This window comes from Galeopterus variegatus, unplaced genomic scaffold, assembly GCF_000696425.1.
Source record: "Galeopterus variegatus unplaced genomic scaffold, G_variegatus-3.0.2 Scaffold1193, whole genome shotgun sequence".
Lineage (NCBI taxonomy): Eukaryota > Metazoa > Chordata > Mammalia > Dermoptera > Cynocephalidae > Galeopterus > Galeopterus variegatus.
The window spans coordinates 163,678-179,724 of record NW_007727304.1 but is presented as its reverse complement, the minus strand read 5'-3'; the positions used below and the strand labels follow the sequence as shown (position 1 = coordinate 179,724).

The window sequence follows — 16,047 nt, the reverse complement described above, 5'->3', positions numbered from 1 at the left end:
CAGTATTTCTTACTGATTCCATCTTTTGTTTTATTTTAGGTTGTTCATGATGCTAACACACTTTATATTTTTGCACCTAGTGCACAAAGCAGGGACCAGTGGGTGAAGAAGCTAAAAGAAGGTAAAACTTGTATGATGAAATATCAATCTGTGCATAATTTTAGGAGATGTAACTAAAACTGAAATACAGCTAATATATCTAGTGCATTTATAATCTCCTACTTTACAGTAAGTGTTTCTCCAAGAACATTCTATTACTGTAAGTGATACCAGTATATTAAAGACAACTTCCCTTTTGATTCTTTCTACTAGCATGTAGATAGTTTCTAAGAAAAGTGTGCTTCTATTTAATGTGCAATATATTTGAAAGGTGATAAAGCATGGACTTTTATGATAATGGGACTTGGTATTTTCTAAGAAATTGCCTAAGTAGTCAACATTTGGTAGGGAAGGATTGACTTATCTCATAAATGAAGCGTTTAAATGAGTGATTTGTCCTGTACAGTCCTTGTCACTCCTCCTGCAGAACAAAACAGTGGTGGACTGACTTTTGCATTTATCCATCATGGTACAGCAGCAGTCACTTCAGCTAAAAAGGGTGCTTCACCAAAGGAAGTGAAAGAGAACCATGGCTTTTCTGAATGCTGAGTCCAATGATGTGATGTAGGTGTTGTAATAAAGTAACTGAGGAATAAATAATGATTGACAGTGTTACTTAGAAATATTCTGTGGTCTCTGTTTTATTTCCCTAATCATTTGTGTCTGTAAATTACAGAAATAAAGAACAACAACAATATTATGATTAAATATCATCCTAAATTCTGGGCAGATGGAAGTTATCAGTGTTGCAGACAAACTGAAAAATTAGCACCTGGATGTGAAAAATATAATCTTTTTGAGAGTAGTAAGTATTCATTTTATTCTATAATTATATTGTGCTTATAATGAACATTTTATTGGTATGGCAAGAAAGTGACATGATTTTTTAAAAATTTTATTTTTATTTATTTACATATTCGTTGGTGGCTGGCTGGTACAGGTTTCCAAACCCTTGACCTTAGTATTATAACACTGAGCTCTAACCAACTGAGTTAATCGGCCAGCCCAATTTTGATTTCGATTAAGTACAGCACATTTTCTAGTACAGTGTAAGTGTAAGGTAGCTGTGTTTTATAAGAAAAATTATATTTAGTTAGCAGTGGGACCCTCTCATGGAATCAAAAGGTCTATTTTGGGGAGCTTTTATCACAACATTGAAGCCTGTTAAAAATAAATCTGTTAGGGCCGGCCCGTGGCTCACTCGGGAGAGTGTGGTGCTGAGAACACCAAGGCCCCGGGTTCGGATCCCATATAGGGATGGCCGGTTAGCTCACTGGGTGAGCATGGTGCTGACAATACCAAGTCAAGGGTTAAGATCCCCTTACCGGTCATCTTTTAAGAAAAAAAAAAAAAAATCTGTTAAAAGTGTGAGCCTAATGTGGCACCATCAACAGGTTTTTTAATGTTTATGTATTCTTCAACAAATAAACTCTGCCCAGATGTGGAGCTAGAAGCCTCACATAGCAATGCGTCCACAATCTGAGTAGGACTATTCTCATTTTGATGGGGCTTAGTGGTATAGATTTTAGTAGTGGCTTTGCAGTCTTCAGAGCAGTGAGGCGTCATAATGATACTCATGTGTAAATGTTCAGATGAATAAAAATGTCTAGGGTTAATTTTGATGCAAAAGACCCTTATACATCCTGGAAATGACAGGCCCTTAGTCATAAGCTAAAAATGCACAGAGATTCAAAATTGCTAGTGCTAGAGGATACCCATCGTACTGATTGGATGTACTGTACTTCTTTTTTTCCTGTTGACACCATACAGAATGCTCACTGTGTCAGTCACAACTAATAGTGCTTCTGGATACCAGCAGAATGGCCATTTGGCAGGGATGCTACAGACCAGATGACTTTCTCGTTCTATTCCCTCAATTCTATGGTTCCCAGCTCCTTGATTTTACTGGGATGTCCTGACATTAATTTAGCACATTAAAGAGGAAGGCCCAAGTTGCTAAGCCTGTTATTGTTTTCTTTTTATTGTTTTTTTTGGCAGCTGGCTTATGTGGGTATCCAAATCCTTGACCTTGGTGTTATCAACACGACTCTCTAACCAGCTGAACTAACTAGATAGCCCCTGTTATTTTTCGCTATGTTTTCAGTTTCTTAAGGTTTGGTATTAGTAAATGCACAGTCTAATGTGCTGTAGAAAGAGACCCAACAGTTATAGTGACTTAAACTAGGGAGAATTTATTTTAGTCTCATGTGGTAATGCAGAGGTAGGTGGCTGGTCCAGGGCTGGTAGGGGTAGTTCTGCAAATAGTTCCTGGGGTTGCTTCAGCTGTAGCATTATCTTTCTTCCTAGAAGCAGAAAGGGGGAAAAGGGGCCAAGGTTGCCCATGGAAACTCTTTTTAGGAACAAGAACTAAAAATGGCACATCCCATTTGTACATGGAGCCTTTTGATTAGAATTTGGTCCTATGGCCACACTGAACTGGGAAATAGTCTTTAGCTGGGTAGCCATGTGCTAGCCAAAACTCTAGGACTGTAGAGAATGGGACAGAATGTCAAAGAATATTGATTTTTCAGTGTGGTCATTATTTAATTTATTGTTTGATTCAACAGGCATTGTCGAGTGCCCAGTTTATGCAGTGGCAGGGATACAGAGAATAAAGCATGGCCCCAATCCCTTGGCATTTATAGTCTGTCTAGAAAGACAGAAATACAAACCAGCTATCACAGCAGTTTTAAATTCTTTCTAGAATAGTGATATAGGCAACATGCACCAGAGTCGGTCAGAGCAGGCTTGTCAATGTGTTAATTCTCACTTTTCCTTAAAACTGCCAATATCTTGTCTTATCAATCGTTTGCAGATAGCATTTTGACCTAGTTTTGTTGCTGGCATTTTCAGGTATAAGAAAAGCATTACCTCCAGCACCAGAAACAAAGAAGGTAGGTGGTGTTTAAGTTTTAAGCCTTTAAGTCTTTATGTTTGGAAGTGTTGGTGGTTTATTGAGTGTGCTTATATTCATTCATGTGATGCTGTTTTCCCCTGGGATTATTTCAGAAGCAGATATGCTATGGCTAATTTGAATTTTTCTTGGTGTCAAATAATATCAATTTAATTGTATTAGATTTTAGCATTGGGGGTCCTGTTAGCTGGCATTTTGTCTGTATTTTGGCTTAAAAAGTTGTATAAGAGGTGTGGGACTTGAACGGAATGTTTCAGTCTTAAGACTGCAGTCTGACAAAGGAGTGACTTCAGTGCTTTAATGGTGTGCCTTTGAAGAGAGGGGTATAGTGGGAAAAAAATGCACTTTGGACCCAGTCAGGACCTGAGCTGATGTGAATCTGATATGAGTGACTTTGGATAGATTATTTAAACCATTGACCAAAGTTCAGGGTTTGATCCCTGTACCAGCCAGCCCCCCAAAGCAAAACCAAAAAACATTGTTACCTCAGTTATAAACTGGGAATTATAATTCTGTACTTCATGAGAGCAATATTAAGAATAAATGAGAAAAAAAAATGTGTTAGGTCCTAATTGTGTGCCGTGTCCATTGTAAGCATAGAGAAGTGTACGCTTTTTTGAGTGAATGACCTGTTGAAAGGCTCCATGGTGTGCTTTTCCCCCATTGCAGGCCATCTGAATGGTGGGTCTATCTTTAGTCCTCCTGTTTACTACTTACATATCACCCTTGCCTCTCCCTTGAAAACTATCCCTGACACCGAGCAAAAGACTTTTGATGTTTAAAGACCGTTTTTGCTCATCTCCTGTATTCTGAATCCCAAAGAAGTGTACGCTTTTTTGAGTGAATGACCTGTTGAAAGGCTCCATGGTGTGCTTTTCCCCCATTGCAGGCCATTTGAATGGTGGGTCTATCTTTAGTCCTCCTGTTTACTACTTACATATCACCCTTGCCTCTCCCTTGGAAACTATCCCTGACAACGAGCAAAAGACTTTTGATGTTTAAAGACCGTTTTTGCTCATCTCCTGTATTCTGAATCCCATGAGAGCCCTGGTAGCATCAACATTATTAAACTCATGGGAAGGTTTACCGAATTATATTAGGTAGACTTGAGCTTTCTGCTTTATTCTGTGGTGATGTGTAAATCATTAGTTTCAAACAGAAGACTGAACTTTCAAATGTTATCTTCTTTGCTTAGCGAAGGCCTCCCCCACCAATTCCACCTGAAGAAGATAATAGTGAAGAGATCGTTGTAGCAATGTATGATTTCCAGGCGATAGAAGCACATGATCTCAGATTAGAGAGAGGCCAAGAGTATATCGTATTAGAAAAGAATGATGTTCACTGGTGGAGAGCAAGAGATAAATATGGGTAAGTCTTCCCTACCTGTGTGTGACAGGCAATGGGTGGGTGGGAGTTAAGAGCTGAGTGAAAAAAGGATGAGCTATAACTACCATGAAAGAAGATTAGTTCAGCTGGCCAACAATGCAAGCGTGCATTATTTTGCAGTTACCCAATGTATACTTAGTGGTCGCCCAGTAAATGCAAATTGATCAATCACTTCTTTCCAGAAGTTAGAACACATTGCACTGGTCTCTTTCTCATTCATTATATGTTTACGAGGGGTCCTCAAAAAGTTCATGGAAAGATTTGTAATCTTTTAATTTTATTTTTCCATGAGCTTTTTGAAGTAATTAAAAAGTAATCACCTTCGTGATTTGATTATTTTGACCTTGGGGGGACTTTACATTTTATGTTTTGTCCTCCCTGTGGTAAACAGATAGTCTTAGATTTTTCTGAGAAATAGTCTGTCATAACTTTCTTACTAGAATCTCTATTCATTTTTATTTTTGGTGGCTGGCCGGTACAGGGATTGAACCTTGGGCCTTGATGTTATCAGCCCCATGCTCTAACCAACTGAGCCAACTGGCCAGCCCTTAGAATCTCTCTCTATACAAGGGTATATGTGTATATATATATATATATTTATACACACAGTATAATGGAGCCGCTTGTCACTTGACTTTTTTCTCTCTGTGTGTACATACATACACACAGGAAATTAAACAGCAAGGATTATTTGTACAAGATAATTTAGGATTTAAAGAGAACAGTCCTTTCAACCTTGTTATTGGTAAGTATATGGATAGATATGGGTAAACGTAGGGGATGAGTATCTTTTAGGCTTCATTAAAAGATAGGTGTTCTTGCCTCTGAAATACAATCCTATTTATTTTCTGAGTTTCAATGGATGAGTTTAGGAGGACTTCTTGTCCTGCTAGAGCACGCTCTCCTTCTGCCTGCTGTCTCACCTACCTGCCTTGTCTCCAATTCACTATTCCTCAGTTCACTTCTGGAGAAGCAGTGGAAAGTTCTGGTTTAGGCAGGGCTCTTCTCTTCTGCTCCATTCTCAGCAGTGGCACATATCTGAGTGCTGGTTTTCTGTGCATTACTACTGTCTTTGCAACTCTTAACCTTTAATTCTATGTTTTCAAGAAGGTCCTCACTGCTTCTCTTTGCCAGACTCTGTATAAGTCTAAAGTTTATTTTAAATTTTTTGTTGTAGAAATTTTCAAATATCCACAAAAGTACAAAAGGAAACTCTTGTCACTTGACTTCAAAAATTACCAACTTTTTGCCAGTCTTGATTTACCAATCCTCCACTTTTTTTCTAGAGTATTTAAAAGTAAATCCAAAACATGTCATTTCATTCCTAAGTCTAACTGCTAAAGATTTTTTAAAACAACCACCATGTCATTATTGTACTTAATAATTTTTAAAAAAATATCACCTGTAGACTTTCCTTTAACATTTTTGAGCCTGGAGGAAAAGTACAAATGAAAGTCCACATATCACATAGTATTTAGAAGTTAAAAATCAAGCTGACAAGCTGGTAAATGAAATGTAATTTATCCTCCAACTTGACAAATATGCCTTCATAATAACAAAGAAGACAAGGTTCAAATTTAGAGTTCCATGCCAGAATGTAGCTCCCCGGGGCTGCTCCTTCTCTCTTCCCTCCTCCCTCCTGCCATGGCTCCATCTCACATGTTCAATGTGGGTCCTCCAGCCTATGCATCTCAGCTCTCTCCACCTCACTTCCAAAGCCACCCCCAACATGGCCACCCAGTGGGCCTCGGTGGAAGGGGATGTGCATGGCCAGCTACCACCATTTGGTTTTTGGAGGATAGATCCGGGGGAACACTTCCAAGTGTAGGACTTGGAAGTGGGTAGGAGATTCTGGGGCCTGGTTACCCAAAGGGAACATGGGAACATGGGCCAGAGGGTACATGGGCTTTAATAAAGCTCTTGAAAGTGTGAGGTCAGAGTAGGGGCCCTGCTGGCCCATGTCTAGGGATGGTACCAATGATCTAATTACAGTTTCTCCCAATTAGCTGTATTTTTACAGTTGATTTGTTCAAATCAAAATCCAAACACTGTATGTTGGCTAATATGCCTTTTATGTTTTTCTTATTTTGCAATGTTCCTGTCCTTTTTCATTTGCAATTTATTAATGAATCCAGGTCATTTACCATATAAAATGAGCCATAATTTAGATGAAGCTGATTGCTTCGTTATGGTGGTGTCATTTAATAAGTCTCTATTCCTTATATTTTCTGTAAATTGGCAATTGGATCTAGAGGCTTGATCACATTCGAAGGTAATCTCTGGCTGTCCCACTTTTAGTGATGCTAAGAGTGCTCAGTGGTTCAGGTGTCAGCCGTGTTCCTCCATTGTAAAGTTCTTCAACAGTGTTTCCCCTAATTTTGGCATCCATTAATGATTTTTGCTTATATCCATTATTTCATTAGGGATTAGAGCATGGTGATTTTCTAATTTTATCTGTCCATCTGCATTTATTAATTCTCTAAAGAACTGGCTCATAAACTAGTTTGTTTAGTTCATGCAGGAGAGGGAAGATAAAATTGTGATTCTTAACTTTTACCAGTTTTCAGAATAATGAATTGAGACTAAACTCTCTGTAGTGATAATAACGGTAACCAATGATTGTTTTAGTGTGATTACGGTGCTTATATATTTGGTGTCAATCCATTGCAGTCATTATTCTTTTTGCTTGAATTGTTCCATCTTATGTCAGTGACAGCTATTTTTGGTTGTGGCCCCCATTAGTCTTCTTAGCTTTCTTGCTTTCTGGCTTAGTTGAATGCTCAAGTTCATCTTGTGTTTTTTCCTAACCAAACCTGCAATATGAATTTTTCCAAGGAGTGCTGGCTCCATTTAGTCAGTAATAGTATTCAGAGACAACAGTTGGGGGGCGAGGATTCTAACTGCTGCTAGATTGTCATTTCTTCTAGGCCTCTCTTGCAGAGTTAGATATATGCATACATTTGTGTGTGTGTATGTATTTGTGTGTGTATATTATGAATTCTTACTAATTGTTCAAATTCAAATTTAAGATTCCAAGGTTTTTACTCGATTTTTTTGATTTCATATATGAGTATGTATCTCTTATCTCTTATGCTGAAAATCAAAATCTTGGCTCCTACCAACAGAGGTGTGCTTCTTAAACTGTGATATGCATAAGAGTCATCTGGGGGTAGGATTGAAGATTCTTTGGCCCCACATAGGCCTTCTCAATTCAGATCTCCTGGAGTATTAACCAAGAATTTGCCTTTTCAACGAACTCCCCAATTGATACCAAGAGGTTAGGGACTACCCTCTATAGAACTATTCTACGAGGACTATTGAGGTATTAGAGTGGCGAGTGTTTATATCCAGCACTTTACCTTTTCTGAAGTAGTGGTTTCTTTAAAACATCCTAAGAAATTATGAATTCTGGAGAAGCATCATGGATTACTGGGAAGAGCACTGGACCTTGCCGTAAGTCCAGAGTTCAAGTTCTGGCCCTGTTGCTGGCTAACTATGGGACCTTGAAAAAAACCCTGTAATCTTTCTAAGCCTTGGTTTCCCCATCAGAAAATGTGTATGGTAATACCTGCCTACTTCAGAATTTTTGTGAGGATCAAATGTGGAAGTACTTTGTCAAATGTCAAATAATATAGATATATTGGATTACTGGGCGATGGCTAGTCTTTCTTATAAGCTTTAGGCAAAGTTTTGCTTTAATTGTTTCAGAAAGGCAATAATTTTTTTCCTTTAATAACCTCTCAGTAAAGTAATTTCAGTTTCCTAATGTATTTTTCTTATTTCTAGGAGTGAAGGATATATCCCAAGTAATTATGTAACAGGGAAAAAACCAAACAACTTAGATCAATATGAGTAAGTAAATGTTTATTTTGTGAATGTGGGAAACTAGAAAGTGTTTTCATTTTCTTAATTATGTAATGCATTTTGAAGATTAGTGGATTTCTTTCATTACCTTTAGAAGGTGATGCCAACATATTCTTAACTCAGCTGCCTAGTGTGGTAAAAGACTATGAGAATTAGTCTCTATTATACATTTTTCCTAAAGGTACTATGTGTGAATAGAGTTACATGAGCAGATACAATTGAATTGATTTTAAACAAATCACAGCTTAGCTGACTTTGAAATACAAATCACTGTTAAGTCATTGAAGATATAGGAATTACATTTGCCAGAGTGGCCTTTAAAAAACATGTTTTATTGTTTCTTTTTTCTAACTAAAATAATAATATATGATTATTGTTTTAAAAACCTTGAAAATATGAAAAAAAATGTTAATAAGAAAAAATTACTCATAAATCAGAGTTGACCTCTGTCAACATTAGCATATTTCTTTTCAGTCTTTTTACTATATTTAAAAAAGAATCATGCTATGCATACTGTTTTACATCCTGTTTATTCCACTGAACAGTATATTATGAGGGTTGAGTATTTCCTCATGCCATTTAGTATTCTTTGAAAACATTTTCATAGCTGCATTATATTTTATTTAGTCATTCATTCATCAAATATTTACTGAGATCTTAGCATGTATCAGGCACTGTGCTAAGCCTTAGGGATACAACCAGCACATGGCACATGTATATACAATAATTTATATAATCATTTCCTTCTTTGTGTGTCATTAGGCTGTTTTAGGTGTTTGCTGTATATATATAATAAATGGGATAACCTCTTCTTGCTTCTTGTCTTAAGCTAGATTTCTAAAAATCTATGTACTGGGCTAAAAAGACTATATATGAACATTGTTAACACTCTTGATGCATGCTGTTAGATTGCTTTGCAAAGAAGTTGTACTATTTATATGCCCTCTAGCAGTGTGTGACCAGATTTTAATGCAAAGCTCATATATATCAGATGCTCTTTTGTGGTCATTCTATGGTGGTATATTGATGCTTCATTCACTTCCTTAAAAATAACAAAAAAATAGCAGCAAGCTGTTTCTTTCCTTAGTCTGTGTCATTACTGTAGCATGAGTGTACCTTAAAAATTAGAAAAGGACTAATAAATTCAACAAAGTCATAGTACTCAATCCGATCCCTCAAAGTGGTTTTAGAAATAGGTGGGAGTATAAACAATATATCAGTGAAATAGCATTTCTGCTTTTAAATCAAATAGTTCTAGGAAAATATAGAAAAATCCTTAGAATTAGAGATGGTGCTAAAAAGTAAAAACTTGGTCTTGATTTTGAAGTGATAGGACTAAGAACTAACTGATAATTTGGGGAGGAAGGTGCTTGGAAATGAGATAATCCTTATCTAAATATGAGAGCTTCTCTTATGACTCATGTGATTTCAGATAAAGATTTTAGATACTGAAGTGTATGATTCATGGTCATGAGTTTTTTTGATATATTTTAATTCAGAAATGATCTTCCTTCTGCGGGATCTTCCTTCTCTGTATGACTCTGAACTGGGTCTGTATGGACTTTGGCATGGGAGTCCCTTCGGCTTCTGTGCGGAGGCCAGAGGTTCCACGTGGCGTTGTGTCTTGCCCAGCTAGACGACAGAGGGAACACCTATGCTCATGTGCACTGGTGGAGCTTCCCTTCTGCTGTCTTCCTATTCTGTGTTGTGTTTTGCTGTATTTTGCTATTTTGCCATAGCCCATCCTATAATACATCTTAAATGTTCCCAGTGCTTAAAAAAAAAAGGAGCCTTCTGCCTGCTGTTGAGTTGGTAGTTCTCTGCTGTTTGCTTGGGCCTAGGAGGAGTTCCAGGCAACAGAGTGTCTATTGGGCTGGACCCAGGATTGCTGGGCCCAGGAACTCAGGATTGTTGCTCCCAGGCTGCCAGGAACCTAGTGCTGACCTTCATACCTCGTTCACAATTGGGAGGAGAGGATCAGAGAGACTGCTACTAGAAAAGAAAGTGCATTCCTTGTAATGGTCAACAAGAGGGTGTTCTTGATGGAAAGACATTAAAGGAAGAAGGTAACAAATGGAAGGGCCCTTAGAATAGGAAAAAGTCTAGGATAATTGCTTCGAGTAGGTGGCACAGGAGGTGGGGGCAAAATTGGAAAATAAGCAAAGATGTTTAGCTGGTTGGTTGGTCATTTTATATTTTTCCTTCATTTCTGCCTGTTGTTGTCTTCTTACCCATCCCTCCACCTCTCCCGCCCCCCAAAGAAGTTTGGCCAGGATATGACCTTTCTAAAAGGACTCAGTTCCCCCAAACCTCTTCTCTCTGTTTATTTGGATACCGCTATAAAGTCCTATTCCTCTGGAATATTTTGAGGTGACTACCCAATCTGAAAAACTAATTCACATTAGTATTTTGATTCTAAGAATGGATTGATAGGTTGCCTACAAATCCTGGGAATTATTTCTAGATGTATAGTTCCTTCATCCAAAGGTACTAACCTCTAATAAAGCATTTCTATGGCAGGCTGTCGAGCTAGGGCTAGGTCTGGAGTTCACAGACCTCTCAAGCCTGTTGTCCAGACTGGGTCACAAACCCTTCACAAGCAGGTCTCCGAAGTAGGTAACTGGCAAAGGTCCTTGGAGCTGTAGGTTTGAGAGCATGGTGGTGTGTGGGTTGGACCACAAGAGAGTCAATGCCAGACAGGTGGTGGCGTCACACATGCGCACTAAATTCACCCACACACATACCACCCACAACTGGACCTAAAGCAATGGGGCCTGATTAAATTATTCTATTTTCCCAACAATCCACCCCTTCATGGTCTCTCACTGTACAATCTGTGCATTCAGAATCTTCCACAATGTTCCCTTAGCAAATATTAGCCACATATGTCCTGTTAGTAGTCACCATCAGTGTGATTCTCCATGGGAATCCTGCAGTCATACTGATGGGCAGTTCAGTGCATATTCAGTAGGCTGACACACCAATCATGAGACTCTGGTGCAGTGCCTGCAGCCAGAACACTATGGTCAAAAAGACAGAAGGTTATTGGTACCAATAGATTATTTGAATAGCTTCTGGGATGACCCTCATCTTACCCAACCAGACCATTCCTAGGAATTTGACTGACAGCCCAAGTTCTTGCACTTTGGCTGTGTTCACAGCCCACCTACATTGCTCCAAATGACTTAGCAGCATTGGAGCTGCCTGGGTTAAATCTGCAAGAGAATCAGAGGTTAGTAACATGTCATCAAAGTAGTGAAACATTGTAACCATGCTGGGTCTAGTCCACTTGGCTATGTCCCCAGCCACCAAACCATGACAGATGGTTGGGTTATGCAGATAACCTTGGGGCATAACTTGAAAGGTCCACTGTCTCCCTTCCCAGGTGAAGGCAAACTGATCTTGCCTATCAGCTGAGATTGGAATAGAGAAAAAAGGCATTTGCAAGGTCCAATATGTAATGATAAGTTCCCAGCTGAGTTGTCAGTTGATCCATCAAGTCATGAACTGAAGGCACAGCTGCATGCAAAGGAGGCACTACTTTGTTCAGTTCTTGATAATCTATAGTCATTCTCCAGGTACCATCAGGGTTTTTCACTGGCCATACTGGAGCATTAAATGGGCTCTGAGCCAGACAAATAATGCCAACTTTCTCTAATTCCAATACAGTGGCACTTGTCTCTACATGTCCTCCTGCTAGACAATACTGCTTTACATTAACTACAGGTCTTGGCTTGGGTAACACCTGTGGGTCACGTTTAGCATATCCTCATAACACAGGCTTTACTGTCTGTATTTGCTGCCAAAACTCTCCAACTGTTGTTTGCAAGTGCAAACCATAAAGTACATCCATACCCAAGATGTATTCAGCTACTGGGGATATATATACAGTATATACATGAGGGTGTAATCTTCCTATGTCTAATGGTAGTGACACAGCTTTGACCTCAGTAGTATGTCCTCCATAGCCATCTATATGAACTGTGGCCTCTGGAAACTTATCTGGGTTGCCATATGTCAGTCAGGCTACCTTCTGCACCTGTATCCACCAATGCCAAAACACGCTGCACATTTTTCCTTGACCAATATATTGCCAATTCAACATGAGGCCTCCGGTCCTCGCCTGCTCCCAAAAGATGAGCACCTTGGTCTGCTCCCTAGTCAAAATGGAACAGTTCATCTGCATCCTCGGGAGCAACCAAAATATCTTTTAAATCCACTGAGCGTACCTTGCTACCTGTTTCTGGATGTTTGGTAAAACACTGTTCAGGGTGTAATTGCTGCCACAAGGCAAACAGGACCGCATTTTGGCTGCCGGTCAATTTTCTTCCTATCAACCCCTGCTGCAAGCAAGTCAAGCCACATCTACTTACGGCTAGTCTTGCTTGGTCCCTTTGGGATAAAATCCCAAGTATTTCTTGGGGGTTTGGTCTTAGCCACCTTTCAGACCCCTTTTGCTTGTCTTTTCTCCTCTACTTCACCCAAGCTGGCTATCATGGTTGTTATCTCATGTAGGACAACCAATGTATGGGGCCAGTAATGGCCATCAGTGACCCAAAGGACGTTGAAGGGGCATTTTGCAGCACTATGTCTCTTGCGCTGCCTGTAAAGTTTTCATCATCCGGGCCACAAGTGTTCACATTAAACATAGACTGCCACATCTCCAGCTCTCGAATGATTTGGACCACCTCAGCACACGCTTGCCATTTACTAACAATCTTGGTTAGTTCTCCAGCATTTGCCCACACGGTTCATGCAGCTGCATTCACCCAGTCCACCAAGGAGTGATTACCTCATCCAAGTGCATATCTGCAGCTATTTTGCAGCCATTGTCTCAGGCATTGGTGCATGGGGATGGAGGCCAATTTCTCCACCTCCTCACCAAAGCACATTACACTACCCACCCCTATGGAGCATTTTGCAGCACTATGTCTCTCATGCTGCCTGTAAAGTTTTCATTGTCCAGGCCACAGGTGTTCAGATTAAACATGGACTGCCACATCCCCAGCTCCTGAATTATTTGGACCAGCTCAGCATACATTTGCCATTTACTCACAATCTTGGGCAGTTCTCTGGCATTTGCACACACGGTTTAGGCAGTTGCATTCACCCAGTCCATCAAGGAGTGATTACCTGGCCCTTGTGTGTATCTGTGGCTATTCTGCAGCTGCTGCCTCAGGGATGGGTGTATGGTGATGGAGGCCAATTTCTCCCTCTCCTCACCAGAGCATACCAAACTCAGGCTTTTTTTTTTTTTTCTTTTTTGGTCGCATCTGGTTGGCAGCTTTCCTCTGCTCATATCACGTGGGCTCCCTCACATCTTACCCACGTGTGTAGTTCTTCCTGACTGGATGAATTCAGGGGGCCGCTGTTGTCTTTTCCTCTTGCCTGGGGATAGATAATCACTGGAGAGGAGAAAGAAGCCATGAAGTGCTGTTCAACAATGCCCACCACTAGTTAATTCATCTGTTTATTTGTTCATCAGTCCTTCCTCCTTTCCTTCCTTCAGCATACCCTTAAAGGTCTGAGTATATATCCCAAGGAAGGAAACATCCTTTCTGGGGAACCTGCAAATGCCATAAAAACGACCTCTCAGGACAGGATTTCAAAGAGCCTGCCCTTTGTGCAGAGGATTTCTGTTCTTTCCTTATTTCCTTTGTTCCTTCCCACGGGCTGGAAGATAGTTAAGGAAGGGGCCTCCTCCTTTCTCTGAGTATCTTATGTCTAATTTCCTCTTGAGAGCCACAATTGAGCTTTACTGATTTCTTGTATCTAAACCTGAGACTAAACCTCCATTGCTAATTCTCACTGGGAAGGTGTGGAACTCGATCTTCTGTTATTAAAAAATAGAATTTTTTCAATCTCTCAAGTCCTGCTAATTTATAATGCATAATTAGAGTTCCAGTTATCTTTCCTTAGTTAATTTTGTGACTGTTTTGGGCATTTGACAGTGTTTTTTGTATCCATGGAAAAACTTTTGGGACAGAACTCATTCTGTTCTCCTAATTTATTGTATTCGTCAGTTGCATTCAGAAGTGGATTGATCAAAACTGTGATTTTGTTGAGCTTGGCCTAGTTTCATGAAGTGGGCTCCACAGTAATGAGATGTTGACAGCTCTGAGGCCTAGTTCTTCACCTCAGCTTCCAGATGAAATATCTGACAGGCTTTAGCTTGTATTGAGATTGTAATTTGCATTTGGCTGCTACGTCAAACAATACAGTTGGAAAAAGATCTTGTATCTTGTTCTTTGTATTTTTCCCTTACTGAATCAGTGAACGCCTTTGTATTCACTTGTCTCAGGGGGTTTTGTTTGCTGGGCCAAAAGCAGGTGCTGTTTCTTTTATGAAAGGCTGAATCAGTGGTGGAAAATTCAAATTCGAATGTTTCACAACATTCGAAGTCTCAGGATATGTGACTGTGGTGGAGGGTTCCTTACTAACTGAAAAGCACGTAACAAAACAAGTTTAAAACTGAAGGCCAAAGAACGCACATGGTCCATGTTCATATTTTTTTGGCCTGTTTGCTCACAGTCACATGGAGGGATTGTGTTGGGGGAAGCACGGAGAGAGGGGAATACCTCTGAGGTTGGGGTGAGGGGTGGCAGTATGGAGAAAAAGGTTTTCCAGTGGTTAAGAAGGGGCCTAGATCTGCAGGGACTTGAGATGTGGCACAGGGTGGTGGCAAGGCCTGGTGGTGAGGGAAGACCCAGCCTCTTGGCCACGGCAGACATTCCTACAGTAGAGCCTCGGGGAACCACAGGGCTTGGGGCTGTGCTGGAAACCAGTAAGAGTGGAAGACCCGGAAAGCCTGCTCTTAGGTTTTGCTCTGTTTCTTTTTTTTTTTTTTGTCTTTTTGTCTTTTTTCCGTGTCCGGCAACGGATCGCAACCCTCAGTGTTGCCCCCGTACCGGACCGGGGACCGGCAACGGGATCGCAAGCCTCGGTGTTGCTCCCGCGCCTCACTCAGCCAGTGAGCGGGAACCGGTCTGTATATGGGATCCGAACCCTCGGACGGGAGCGTCACCGCGCTTCCCAAGCGGCGCACTAGTGCAGTGCGCCACCGGGCCGGCCCGCTCTGTTTCTTTTGACACCTGCAACCTTTGTGAAATTTAGTGAGGGAGCCTCCATAACTTGAGATGAAATCTATTGCCATATGATAGGATGATGGCTTGGAATAGGATTTAATTTGAATTAAAGACAATAATGTAAAGTGACATTTCCTGCATGTTTGAGTCAGTGGAGTGAAATGTTCTTGCTATGATGATAGTAGTGGAAAACTGGAAATGGTTTTTATGTTGAACAATGAAGAATAGCTTAAATAAGTTATGACACATACATACTATGATACATAGAACTGTATTGATTTGCAAAGATATTTACCATATACTTTTATGTGAAAAATTCAGGTTATGATATAGCAATGATCCCACTTTAATAAAACAGTAAGAATGTGGGCATACATATGTGTTTTCATGTATATATGGGTAGAAAAAGTCTGGAAGTATATACATAAAAATGGGACTAGTTGTCTATTATTGAAATTATGAGTGATGTCTCGTTCTTATTTATTATACTTGTTATTGATAGGCAGTATTACCTGATTAATCCTAAAAAAAATAAAAAATAATTTTAAAAGCCCAAGGCCTGACCTGTGTCTTTTCTGTTCAGATGGTATTGCAGAAATATGAATAGAAGCAAGGCAGAGCATCTCCTCAGAAGTGAAGTAAGTGTTTGTGCTTGTTGCGTGGTTTGGTTTCGGCACAAATTAATTTTTTTTTTTTTTT

At 39.9% G+C, this 16,047-nt stretch overlaps 1 protein-coding gene across 1 annotated transcript in view; it reads left to right on the top strand.

The window, feature by feature from the left end:
* The window catches only part of TEC (tec protein tyrosine kinase), a 130,259-nt gene that overhangs the window by 96,356 nt on the left and 17,856 nt on the right, over positions 1 to 16,047 (top strand). The window contains exons 4-9 of the mRNA XM_008575462.1: positions 40 to 121; positions 776 to 904; positions 2,953 to 2,993; positions 4,209 to 4,381; positions 8,186 to 8,251; positions 15,932 to 15,986. Coding sequence (XP_008573684.1) covers positions 40 to 121; positions 776 to 904; positions 2,953 to 2,993; positions 4,209 to 4,381; positions 8,186 to 8,251; positions 15,932 to 15,986 — 546 coding nt within the window. The remainder of the gene's footprint in view (positions 1 to 39; positions 122 to 775; positions 905 to 2,952; positions 2,994 to 4,208; positions 4,382 to 8,185; positions 8,252 to 15,931; positions 15,987 to 16,047) is intronic.